Raw genomic sequence first — 13,041 nt, 5'->3', positions numbered from 1 at the left:
CGGGTCCGACAGTGCCTGCCTGACCTGCAACTGCTCGAGCTGCTTCTCGGAGGCCACCGCTTTGATCTCCCAGCTCTTTTTCTGCTGCTCCTCTTGCTGCAGCACCTCGGATTTTTCAGACAGCTCTTTCATCAGCTTGTTGCATTCTTGCCGCAGCTTGGCCAGCTCAGCGTTTTGCCTGGACCAGAAAAAGCAGGGTTATTTTAGCCCACAGGACAGTCGAGTATCCTTGGTGTAACGTCCAGGGGAACACAGCCTCCTGCGGGCCTGATAGGGGACTTGAAACATTTTAGTGGTTGCATTTTCCTATTTCTAGGGTACGCCTGCTGCTTCAGGGAGGGGGTGGAAAGAGTTGACAAATCACTTTTCAAAAGCGGTATTTCAATCACAGGAGACATTCCTTTCTTATGAAGTAGAAGACATGAGGATCTGTATTCCCAGACACAAGAGGAAGTTCTCTAAGCATCTGGAGTCCAGTCTGTAATTATTTTACCGCTGTTAATCACCAGCTATTTCATATTTTCTATAAAAAGGAGCGTGAAATTCTTCTATCTAGCTCGTATTTGTTCTACAGGCATCAGGCACGTCTCGGTTCTTTCTCTGCAGCATCACTCATTTCCAAGGGCCAGCTGGATTTCTTCTCAAGCCAGGAAGCACGAGCTCACCTAAGCAGGGAAGGGCCTCACTACCTCCCAGTCCCTTCTCCCTCCCACTGCCTGCTGGCTCCGGCGTCAGCACGGGTAGCCCTTGCCTCACGGCAGAGGGCTTCCCCCGCCCTCCCACTTTGTCACGAGCCACAGCACGGGAAAAACATCCTCATTCCCCCCGCCAGGCCCCAGAAGCCACTTGGCAGACTCTTCCTCCCTCCCTCCTCTACCTCTGGGTACCTCAACTCAGCGATAGGCTTTGCAGGGGGTGTCAGAGGTCCCTTGGAGACCCAAGGACAGCTAACCCCCAGGGTGTGCCAGAAGGCAGGCCCAGCCTCTGCCCCCCAGCCCAGCTGTGGTCTTACTTGCTCTCCGTCTGGCTGGTGGCCTGGTTGAGCGCGTCCCTCAGGATGGAGTTCTCCTGCTGCAGGCGGGCGAGCTGCGTGTTGGGGCCGTTCTCCAGCTGCTCCTGCAGGGTCCGAATCTAGAGGAAGCCAGCACGGGTTACGCCACTTTGTGGGGAGCACGCGACATCCCAGCCCAGCCTGCTGAGCACAGAGGGACATGCCCACGGGAGCTTCACCCCCTTCCTCAGTCTACAGACACTGATGGCCCCCAGGAATGCAATGCCTCGTGAGGATGCTCCCACACACCTGCACCATGGTCCAGGAAAGTCCTCACAGGGGAACTGAGCATCACAGGGTCACCCCCACCTCCCCACATCTCTGGTCTCCCCGCTCTCCATCTCTGTAGACTCCCAGAGGCCAAAATCCATCAGGCAGCCAGAGGAGGATGCTCCAGAGCCTACCTTTCCCTGGAGCTGCTGCGTTTCGTTGACGTGGTCCTGGTAGCTCGCCTGCATCCGTGCCTGAACTGCGGTGATCTCCCGCTCACGAGCAACCAGCTGCTCCTTCAGCTTGCTCTCGCTGGCCACCGCCTTGGCCTTCTCAGCTGCAAGTTCCTGCAAGGAGAGAAGTCACCTGCTTAGTCCTCGGCGCTCCAGTTTCCTCATTTCAAGGAAATGCAGAACTGGGCCTTCTAATTCAGAAGACTTAAAAGTTCTGCCTTTTAAGAGCTACCAGCCACCTGCGCAGCACAGCCAAGCCAAGTCACTTAGCACTTTCATTTCCTTTTGCATTTTGTTTTGGGCACTGTGGCCACTGGATGCCACTGTTGTTCCACACTGGGCCAGCAATGAGAAAGGAGTAAGACAGTCTAGATTATTATTTTTTTTCTGGATCATCACACAAAGTTTGGCACAAAGCAGGGAGGGGAAAAAAAAAAAAAAAAAACACTAAATACCAAATACTAAATACTCCACTTCCCAGGGGGATGAAATGTGGGGGAGCAAGAGGCTCGTGGCACCGCCGCTTTGTCAAAACAGGGTGAGCTACAACGACACCAGGAAGGCTGCACAGCACCTACCTTGCTCAGCTCCCGCAGCTTGTTTCTGGCAGCAGACACGTCCTCCTGCTCAGCAGCGAGCTGCTTCTCCTTCTCTTCCAGCTGGCGTTTCAGGGCGGTGACCGGGTCCCCCTTCTGCGTTGCCTGTGAGCGTGAGGCAGCACATCAGTGAGGACGACCACCTCCAAACCCACCCTCTTTTCCTACAGGCAGGAGCCACCCAACATGCAGGACGGGTTCCTGCCCTCTATTTCCAACAAAAACCCAGCTCTGGTCTCTAGAACTGGCCCTTGGGGTTAGCGGGGCCCCCAGCCTGCCAAAAAACATGGAGCTCTCCCTCCCAAGGCTCAGCAGAGAGGCAGGGTCAGGAGTAAATGGCCACCGAGGTGCTCAGAGGCCTACCGTGTGCCAGGTGTCCTGGACGATGCCCGCTTTCTCTGACAGGATCTCGATGAGCTGCTGGGCCTCTCCCTCGCTGAACACCATGCTGCTGATGCTGGACACAAGCGTCTTGTAGGGCAGGTAGAGGGGCCCATCCGAGTCCGCAGGTGCTAGGGAGGAAAGAAGAGGAACTGGGACCACTCAAGTCAATGGCAGAGCATCACCTGCTTTTAAAACAAATACCTTAAGCAGGCTCCAACCCCACAACTGATATTTCAGTTCCTTCCACGTCTGGGCAAGCAGCTCTAGGTGTCCCTGCATGAGCAGGGGGCTGGCCCAGACAGCCTCCAGAGGTGCCTTCCATCCTCAACCGTTCTGCATTTCCACAATTCCCTATCCATCTGCTAACGTGTGAAGGACAAGCTTGGGCAGGAGCGGGCATGGAGGCCACCCCGGTACAGCCCGACCCCGCCAGGCTGAGCCACCGCCTCTGTGAGGAGAGGCCGGGGCTGCCCCATGGCTCACATCTGGCTCGCATCTCACCCACGCGGGTGACAGCACGTCCCTTTTCTCAGCCCGGTCCCGCTGGGTGAAGGGACCCACCGGGGAAATTCTGCCCATCTCCCGGCAGCGTTACACGCGCTGTCTTTGCACGAGGAGGGCGCGACACGACCGCCACCTCCCAGCCGGCGAACGGGGCCGGGGCAGCCTGCCAAGGCACGGCACGAGGCCTGCTCCGCCTCAGCCCGTCTCCGCAAAAGGAAGCGGCGAAACGAGAAGCCGTGGCGGAGCAATGCCCTGGCGAAGCTGCCACGGGGAAGCACGGCGGGGACGAGGGGCCCGAAGAGCCACTTCTCAAACCCCGGGGGACACGTGGTACCGGAGACACGAATTGCTGCTTGCCTGGAGGCCCAAAGGCAGGAGCTGATTCAGCAGCGCAGCCCAGACCAGGCACCCCCACGCGTTTCAAGGCAGAGCCCAGCTCCTACTATCAGAGCTAACGACCTGGGACCCAAGTACACATTAACCACTTGCAAGCAAGCGTTTTTCGCAATGCCGGAGACTAAAAACAAACCACGCGAGACCCCCAGGCCACTCCTGTCGGATTTGCTGTCTGTTCCAGCGCCGAAGACATGCCTTTGAACGCCCTGGGTTTTTATCTGCCGCGGGATAATTTGTTGCTTCTGCCTTTGAAAAGGGGAGACATCGCAGCACGCACTGAGAGGCTGCCCGCAACACCACGGGCCAACTGCAGTCAGCTTTGTGGTGCAAACATTGCCAAGAGCTTTCCTTTGAAAAATCCCACAGGAGCACCTCAGACACTCTTGGCCTCTAAGACACGCGGGATCTGTACTTCGTATCTGAAGGAATGGATGCGCACGGCAGCCAAAAAACTCCCCGCTGTAAACAAGAGCTAAGAGTTTGTCTCCCATCCATGTTGCCCCAGCTGTTCCAGCTTGGATTCAGGGCGATGTTTTTCAGTGCTGGAGAGGCTGTGCTGGATCCCCAGGTGCACATGCCAAACCAGTCACCTCCGATTTCCTATTGCTGCAATAGACTTCAGCAGCAGTTGCTCCTGAGCTCAAACAGTGTAAAACCCCACTTTTATATGGAGTTGGCCTTTAATAAAATCCTTTCGTCAGAGAAGCAGATCCAAGGGCTTTAACCTGACCTTGGAGACCCGCGGCTGCAAGATTTCCTGCTGAGTAGCAGGTCCTCTCCCAAAACACGGGTGCAAAACCTAATGGGTTGCATGGCAGCCTGGGTTTGGATATGCTGGAGAAGGCCACCACGTAAAGCGTTCACTCACAAAAAGGACACAGGCATCACATCACACTTTTGAGAACACCTGAGAGATTTCTGTGACATGTCCATATGGAAATACTTCTACAGGTAGGGCAGCACACAAGCTAAAGCACCTCAGAGCCTGCAAGTGTCATTTAACCAAAAACAAAAAATAAACTGTTCACATCGGTGCAACGAGAGGCAGGAATCCAGCTACAAAGCTGTTTCTTCCCTCCCCACACCTATTTACACCCGGGAAAGAGTAAGCCCCCGTTCTTTGATCTCTTCTATCTCCAAGTCAATCAGGTGAGGCTTGAACTGTGACAGGCAAACTTCCCTTTGCCCTGACATAGCCAGTCACTTCTCTCAAACTATTCCATGATGAGTCCCCTGCAGCGTAAAACAACTTCATTCCTCTCTCCTCCACCAGGCAACTTTTCACCTCCGCTGAATGAGGAGGAAACTTTTAGAGTCGCCCACCTTCCCACAGAAGGTCCATCTCACCAGACACGGCCGCTCTACAGCTGCCCTGTTTCCAACAGGGAAGGAGAACAAAGATCTCAGAACAGGACAGCTGTTTTAACAGCACCACGACTCCCTGTTTGCTTACTCAGCGGGGATACACACAGGAATCTGGCCTTACCTGGCTCAGACTTCTTCTTGGATGCGGCCTTCTTCTTGACAGGTCCATCATGCTTTTGCTCCTCGTGGGCTGGAAGAGCCTCGTTTTTTTTGACGGGGACAGAGCTGACAACTGGGGCACTTTGCTGCGTGCCCACTGGTGGCACGGCCACGACAGGCACCTCCTTAGGGGTCACCTCCAAGACAGGAGAACCTTTGGGAACGCTGACAGGAGGGGAAGCCAGCGCTGGGCTAGGAGCAGGCTCTACCTTTGCCACCTTCTTCTCCTTCTTCCTCTTCTCCTTAGGAGACGGAGCAGGTTTCTCCTTTTCCTGGGGGGGCACTGACACCACTGCGATCGGAGGCTCAACGGGAGTTACGGGCTCAGGCACCACGGCAGGCTCAAGAACCACATCCTTGGAAGAGTCTGTCACTTCCTGAGGCAGCTGCTGCTCCGGTATCTTTCCATTAGGTTTTTCTTCCTTTTTCTTTGCTTTTCCTTTTTTCTCAACAGGTTTCTCTTTCTTCTTTTTCTCTATTTTGTGCTGGTTGGTCTTCTCAAGCTCTTTACGTTGCTTTGCCAAGGCTTCCTCATAAGACGTCTCCTTCATGGAGAAGGTGGACACCAGAAAGATCCCAATGGCTGATATCACCATAAAGCCTCCAAAGACCACAACACCCAGCGTCTGAGGATCATACACATCCATCCTGCCTTATTCTTCTGCGCCTGCAAGACATGAGAACAACAGTCAGCCAGGGGAAAACCCAAAGATGCAATCACCTCGCCAAGCAGGGAGTTTGAAAGAACATTTGCATTTCCAGTCATCTTGCAGTGATGGCCAAATGGCCAAGATTCATAGACCCTTGGTGAGGGCCAGCAGGCCATATACATCACCAGCTTTTGCCCCTCCGCTACGTTGCCTATCCACAGTTCTCCAGTTTTCCTGCTGCAACCAATTCCACTGGTAGCCATCTCCAGAGGAACCAAAGAGCCGGAAGGAAAACACCAGGGATGTGATCAGAGACGGAAACGAGCAAGCACCTCTTACGTGTCCACCGGGATGGTTTTGCATGACCCTAGGCAATAACTGTGGCACAGGGGCAACACCAGAGCCCCTCCTCAGACAGCCTGGGGCAGGCTGGCCAAGAGCTGGGCTCTGCCAGGACCTCTCCCGAGTCCTCAGAGCGCTTCAGCCCAGACACACGTTCAGATCTCAACTCTGGAATACAACAACCAAGAAGAAAGGAAGAAGAAGGCACGAGGAGGACAGCTTTCCCTGCTTGCTTCCAAACGCAGAAGCACCTGCTGTGCAACAGCCCTGCCCTTCTCCCCTTGCCATCACACCGGTAACTTCTGGAGAGCGTTCGCCTTGTGAAAGCACAAGCTGCGTAATTTCTAACTGAACCATGTCCCAAGCTCCTAAAACAGTCTCTTCCCTGCTGTCCCACTTGCATTTCTCCTACCAGAGGATAACCTCCACGTGGTCCCGAGGCGGATCGTTAATCCCCAGATGGGGATGCAGGAGTTGACCAGTTGAGATGCAAAGGAACGCTTTCCAGGAAGGCAAAGATAGTTTCTCATCATTGTGCCTCAAAACATAATCAGGAAGATGCAGAAAGCCCTTCGAAGTTCCCATCCCCACACTTAACTGTAAACATTATCAAGTTTCCTTTCTAAGAGGTTGTGGGTTGAGGAGGGAGGGGAGTAGGCAAAAATAAGAAAAACTAAGGAGATCAGCATCTCTTCAAACCCTCGGTGCTCGAAGGGGAGACCTCGGAGGCTTTTTCTTTCTACCAGCCCGAGCAGTGAACTCGCACCCAGAGCTGAAGCCCAAGCCACGCTTGCAGCTAGCGGGTGACGGCGCCATGAAGACGGCCACCACAACACACGTCACGCGCATCAAAACCCTTCTCCAATGCTAAAGAAGACGATGCAGAGCCAGAAGGAGCCGCAGACCAGCCCTCTCCCACTGCAGACACTCACCTGCCCGGGGAGGAGCACTGTCACCAGGAGCCCAGCTCTCCCCGAGCATCCCGGGCGAAGCGGAGGAAGCTGGCAGGCAGGAGGGCTCTGAATGCCAGCTGGAACCAGCCGCCCCTGGAAGGACCAACTTTCTGCCCCGGGCACTGCTCTAGATCCCAGCTGATACTACAGCACTCACCGTTTCACATCTGACCCTGTCATTCGGGATTTAAACAGCCTCAGCCTGCTCCGTCCCAGCACACTGGGTGCTGGGACACTTCCCTCTGGCTGTAGCAAGTGAGCGCTTCGGGGTCTTTCCCACCAGGACAGAAACAGATCGCTCCTAACCCGCCGGGTGAAAAAGGCAGGATTTCCTCTCCCCTGCAGTAACTAGAAAGTAGGGCTGAAGAACACACATCTACAACCTAATACTGGTTTTAGGGTTACACTGAGGTGTCTGCGAGCTGTTGAGACGATTCTGGGGACAGAACAACGTGACCTGCATTTCTCACCCAGCAGCCGCCACACACTGGTAAGAATAAACCCTTCCTGACCTCACGCTGTTTGTACTTAGAGCAAATGTGCTGCTCCAGCTTGGGGCAAGGGCATCACCAAGTGCTGGCAAATCCAACCCAGCCCCACCAGCTGCCACCACCACCTCCAAAAGCAGCTGCACGGAGCCTAGGGAGGATAGGAATGGAATTAAAAAGAAAAGAAAAAACAACAGGCTGGCATCAGAAGCACCTTTCCAGAGCTCAGCCAAGACTTTGTGCCCAAAATTTTGCCGGCTCTGGCAGCCTTGTGGCTGCGTCTGTGCCGTACCCACAAGCAGTGCCGGCGGCAGCGTGCTGCAGAGGAGGCTCCTGCAGCTCTCAAGCCCCAGCACTTGGCTCCAGCCTCTGCTGCGGACACGTCCGATGTGCACGGGGAGCCCGAGGAGGCAGGACAGCGCTGCCACGCAGGGGCTGGAGCAGTAAGGGGGTGAGACAGGCAGTGCCAGAGCTCCTTGCCCACCCCACGTCCCACCCCACGCTGCTGCCCCTCCGCAAAGCCCACGCGGGGACCCGGAGCAGGGTGCCTGAGCCTCACCCAGCCACGCTGCAGTAAAAGCCTGTACCTTGCCTCCTCGTGCACTTTACAGCCAGGGCGAGATAACAGCGGAGATTAGCAGTAAGAAGTCCTTCCTAGCTAAACCAAACAGCCCCCACCTCCAAAAAAAAAAAAAATACAAAAAACCCACAGCACCAGCCATTGCCTGGCACAAAGGGTCCTGATTTTCCCCCTCCGGGCTCCAGCACCTTCAGTGGTTTTGCTGCTGAACAAGGGAGAGAATCTGACCTGGCACATTAACATCCGCGTGGCAAAGCTGTGGTGATGGGGCACCGTTTGGGGGGTTTTTGCTGAAGCCACGAAGCCTCTTTGCGAGGAGGGAGGCATCCCATTACCCCACTGACTTAGGAGGACGCCTTGAACCTGCTGGCAGAGCGGTCACAGAGCTCCTCGGGAGCTCCCAGAAGCAGCACAGAGGAGGCAGACCCCGAGGCGGCCCCTCGGCTGCTCCCAAGGATAAAACCCAAAAGGAGGATGAGAAACACCAACCGGGCAGCAACGCCTCCAGGCGAAGGGGATGTCAGTCCTGTCGTGGATCTCGTGGGGCTGGCTGCGAGGAGCAAGCAGTGGCAGCAGAGACGTGGTGCAGGGCAGCCCAGCAGCCCTCTCCGGGACGCGTGCATGCACTAAGACGGCAGCAGGCTGGACAAGTACCACGTGCATTTACACCAAACCAGCCTGGACTGGGAGTTTTCTTTAAAAGGCTTCCTCCGGGAACTTCCCGCTGCACAAATGTTAAGACTCAGCGCGCCGCAGCGCCAGCATCGGGAGCAAAGCTCCGCTTTGGCATTTCCTGAGCTTGCTGCCTTCCCCAGGAGCCCCAGCTCTGCCTTTGAAGGGCTCAAAGTTTGCTTCTGGGTTTTCACAGCAAGGCACAGCCCCTCTCGCGAGCTTGGCGACAGAAGAGCGTGTGCCTTGCCGCTCGGCAGGAAAGCCTGCCAACACTTCGCGTCTGCACAAAGCCTCAGCGAAGGCAGGGAAAATAGGGCACCGGAGGTACCACGGCTTATCTGCTCGCAGATGCCTTGAGCGACATCTCACGCTTGGTGGGCTTGGTTCAACGGCAGGGCTCTGTTGAGGCTTCCAGACTTCAGCATCTTCCCCTCTGTACCTGCTCCTTAAGCGCAAACCGGAGGATAGGTGCAGGGGTAGCCCGTGATTTCCTGCCCGCAGGAGCATTTTTCAGCCCGATGCCCAGACTGGCATCATGCTGAGCATGAGGGGTGCTCTGACACCCACCTGAGTCCATGTCCAAAGATCAAGCTCACGTCTGACACAGAGCACGTTAATCTGTGTGAAGTTCCTCAGACAGGATCACCCCCTAGTCACCACCCTAGTCAAAACAGTGAAAAATCACCAAACACCTCCACATGCAAACTCCTTCCTGCTCCTTCCCAAAAATAGCTTGTTCAGATAAAGCTCTTTTACCGCCACCAGAACAGGAACAAGACAGACAACCACTATTTTGCCTTTTCCCGTAAAGGAGCTACCTGCAAAGTTGTCCTCTAACTCTTCAGTCCCCGTGGCTTTTTCTAGTTATCCATCAAACTTCCAAAAACCCCAGCTAACAGCCCAGGAGAGCAGATTTCCCTCACCACCTCGCACCACAGAGTCACCTCTGTTTGCCCCGAGCAAAAGTCCAACTCACCATAAGGAAGTGAAACGAGCAAAGCCCTCGGCCTCGCTGGCTTTAAGCGTGGAACAGCCTCCAGGACGCGTGGCCACACACGTGTGGCACACGGGCCCTGCTCGGTGCGTTGCATGTGCATTTGCCAGAAGCAGGGAAGAGTCAAAACTCCGGCTACGGCCTTCCCCTCTGTCCAAGCTTTCCTCCTCTCTGCAAACGCTTCCACAAAATCCACAGGGTGTCTCTGAAACTCAGACCTCCACAAGTGCTGGTTTAAATCACCCAGGTCAAGTGGCAGGGGCAAAGGAAGAGACAGGTTGTGCAGCAACCACAGAAGCCTTATTTTCCTACAGCCAAAGGGAAATGCACCTACTATCTACCCCTGCTTTTCAAGGGGTGGGATAAGATGCTCTTTGCGACCAGGGCACCGCGTCCCCCTGCAATCCAAAGCCTGCACTTTGCTCTAGTGCCAAAGCAGTGCCTCCAGCTATGGTAATGCAGAAGAAGATGTGAACAGTTGTTGGAGGGCAGAGAACCGGGTTCGTGCAGCTGGGCTCTGCACAGCCCGAAGCAATGTCTGCCTGCACAGCGCCTGCGGCTCCCTTTGCTTTACAGCACCCTAACCACACGCAGGTGTGTCGAGGCTGGCTGACCTGGCACACAAGTTTCCAGGCTGAAATTTCGGTTCCTGCCAAAGGGCAAAGTTATCTCCCAGGCCACCAGCATGAGCAGCACCTAAGGGACTGGCCTGAGGTCAGCCCTTTTGGGAGGGCGCTGCCCAGCCCCAGCTCTGGGGTATAAAGGCTCGCCCTGCTCTGATGCTTCAGGGGCTCCCCATCGCTGGGGACAGCGCTCCTCCAGCACAAAGGAGCGAGAGGGAACTTGGAGGCCAGATCCTGCTGATAGCGGGGCAGCCTGGCAGCAGCAGAAGGCAGCGCTGTCAGCAGATAAAAGACGATCACCAGATCCACCTCCTGAAGCTTCTCCCTCCACCCGGCTGCAACAGACAGAGGCAAAATTGAAAGCCCAAGAAAAACCCCAACCAAACCCACACGCCTCGAGCGGATCCTACCCACGTCCCCGGGAGCCTCCGGGTAAATAGGCTTTCTGAATAAGCGACCGCGCTTTTCTGGTCTCGCCTGGCACGTGGCGCTCAGCGCAAACAGCAACACGCCGTGACTTCAGGTTAGCAGCCACACCACTACAAGCAGTTCCCTCCCGACTTAATTGCATCTGCGTTAGTGCTCCATTAGCGGAGTGCCAGCCCTACCCGTGGCCCTTCGCAGCGCTGCCGGCTCCCTTCTCGAGTAAAAGGGCAGGGGTATATCGACGTATATATCACACGTATATAGACTAGAAGGAAGCACAGTGCAACACGTAGCACAGCTGTGGCTTGACTCCTCTCTGTGGCGGCTATTACACATCCCTCTCCTCTCCCTGGCCCCAAGTGGCACTCTGCTGCTGGGTCTCGTCCCCTTCTGCGATGTGGACAAGCAGGAGCCATTGCCTGAAAGCCGACATTTCGGGCACGGAGGTGGCCTCGCACACGCTCTCCCCACCGGGCTCCTGCCCCGGCGGGACGTCCCGCTATGGGCACCACACGGAGAAACCTGCAGGACGGCTCGTACGGGCCAGCCTGGAAATACTGTGGTGCCCATGGGGTGCCAGACACCCCGTCCCATCCCACCTTCCCCACACGGGGGATGCCGCCTCTCTCCTGCGGTCCCCTCCAGCATCTCTCCCGTGCCCGGACCCCTCGCTGCCGCCGCTCCCCGAGGGCCGTGCGGGCTGGGCGACACGTTTCGCCTGGCTGAAGAAAAAAGGAACAACCTCCTCGTAGCTGTAACTTTTTTTTTTTTTTTTTTTTTTTTGCAACCGCGCTTCATCAGCTTACGGAATTTCCTACGGCCGGCTCCTGGCAATTTCTTCGGGACGACCGCAGACGGGGCGAGCGGGGCGCCAAGTTAGAGGGGGAAAGGGAAGCGGGGGGTGCCCCGGGATGGGGGTACCCCGGGATTGAAGGGGGGGGTACCCGGGGACTTGGGGGTAACGGGGGGTGTCCCCTCAGCCCCACAGCGGCGGAGGGGGGCCGGGGGAGGAAGAGGAGGCGGCGGCCTCGTCCATCATCCGGCGGGGCGGCCCCTCCCCGGCCGCCTGCACACGTCGCCATTCCGCACCGCTCTGGCACGCCGCGGGCCATTCATCCACCGCCGCCCCCCGGCCGGGGACCCCCCCGGGGGACCCCCCCGGACCCCCCCATCCCCTTCTCCCCCCGCTGGGGGACGCGACAGCGGCGGGGAGGGGGCGCGGGACGGGACCCCCCCCCACCTCCTCCCCGCTCGGGACCCCGCAGCACTGGGGGGGGCACCGGGTGGGGGGGTCCCCGGGTTGGGTGGGGGGGTCCCGGTGCGGGGGTCCACACCGGGGGGGGGGTCCCGGTGCGGGGGTCCCAATTGGGGTAGAGGGTCCCTGTTGGGGGGGGGGGGTCGCGGTGGGGGTCCCAGCCCGGCTCCGAGCGACCCCCCCGCGGCGCAGCGCCCCCCGGTCCCCGAGCCCCCCGGTGCCGGTGCCCGGCGGTCCCTACCGGCGCCGTGTCGCGGTCCCTGCCCGCCGCCGCGGCCGTGTGGAGTCGTGGCACTTTTCTGCCGGGCCCGCCCCGCTCCCGGCCGCGGGGCCACTCAGCGCGGCGGGGCGGGACGGGCCGGGCCGGGCCGGGCCGCGCCGGCCCCTGGGGGCTGTAGTCGCCCCGATCCGCCCCGCGGGGCACCGGGGGAGGGGGTTTGGGGGGAGACGAGGGGGGCCCCGAGGGAGCGGGGGCACCCGGTGGGGTCCCATCAGGGCGCCGTGTGTGTGCTGGTCCGTGGTGGGACGGGGGGTGTGGGACTCGGGGGCCTGTTTGTGGCACGGGGAGTTGGCTGGGTGGGATTAGTTAGGTGCTTCGGCGTCTTGGAGGTGAAAAAGAAGGGGCTGGGAGGGGCTCTGTTCGCGTTGGGTGGAGTAATTATTAGGTTGAACCGTTAGAGGAGAGCTAGGGCACTCTTTGGGAGATGCTCTACCCTAACGTGTGCCGTGAGAGCCATCGTGCTATGGCCAGAGGCCCATCTCCATAGGACTGTGCCTCCAAACCAACCCCCCAGCCAACCACCCAACCACCCAACAGACCAACTACCTGCGCAACCAACCCCCCAACCAACCAACCCACCTCCCAGAAAAACAACTACCTGCTCAACCAACCACCCAACAAACCAACTGACCACCCAACCCGGCAGGAACCATAGGCTGATGAGCAATGAAAAGGGCTAGAACAGAAGTTTGCTGCCTACTCTGTAACCCAGGAATTGCATTAGCTGTGCTTTGCACCCAAATTTGCACAAATGGCCTGGACTCAGGTGGGAATGCCCCTCATGTCTCCACATCTTCAGCCAAGCTCAAAGCCATCTCCTTCCCTCTCCTGCTCAGCCCTGGCCCCGTTGTGGTGCACACCATGGCTCCTGCATTGTTAG

At 57.5% G+C, this 13,041-nt stretch overlaps 1 protein-coding gene across 9 annotated transcripts in view; it reads right to left on the bottom strand.

The window, feature by feature from the left end:
* The window catches only part of RRBP1 (ribosome binding protein 1), a 28,839-nt gene extending 16,606 nt beyond the window's left edge, over positions 1-12,233 (bottom strand). For 2 of the 9 annotated variants that reach the window (XR_005818750.1, XM_040553343.1), the window contains exons 1-7: positions 12,123-12,213; positions 4,861-5,565; positions 2,454-2,602; positions 2,073-2,195; positions 1,456-1,608; positions 1,013-1,131; positions 25-178 (exon numbers count right to left, since the gene is read on the bottom strand). Coding sequence is in view for 8 of the 9 variants with exons in the window: in XM_040553343.1 (XP_040409277.1) it covers positions 25-178; positions 1,013-1,131; positions 1,456-1,608; positions 2,073-2,195; positions 2,454-2,602; positions 4,861-5,545 (1,383 nt within the window). In the remaining variant the exon portion in view is untranslated. Of the gene's footprint in view, positions 1-24; positions 179-1,012; positions 1,132-1,455; positions 1,609-2,072; positions 2,196-2,453; positions 2,603-4,860; positions 5,566-8,400; positions 9,029-9,150; positions 9,245-9,559; positions 11,349-12,122 lie in introns of those variants that run through there. The other 7 variants (XM_040553344.1, XM_040553339.1, XM_040553338.1 and 4 more) reach the window with 7 other exon arrangements.
* Positions 12,234-13,041: the final 808 nt, after the last annotated feature.

Source organism: Cygnus olor, chromosome 3, assembly GCF_009769625.2.
Source record: "Cygnus olor isolate bCygOlo1 chromosome 3, bCygOlo1.pri.v2, whole genome shotgun sequence".
Lineage (NCBI taxonomy): Eukaryota > Metazoa > Chordata > Aves > Anseriformes > Anatidae > Cygnus > Cygnus olor.
Note: the sequence above shows the minus strand (reverse complement) of the source record. Positions and strands in the feature narration are given on the sequence as shown.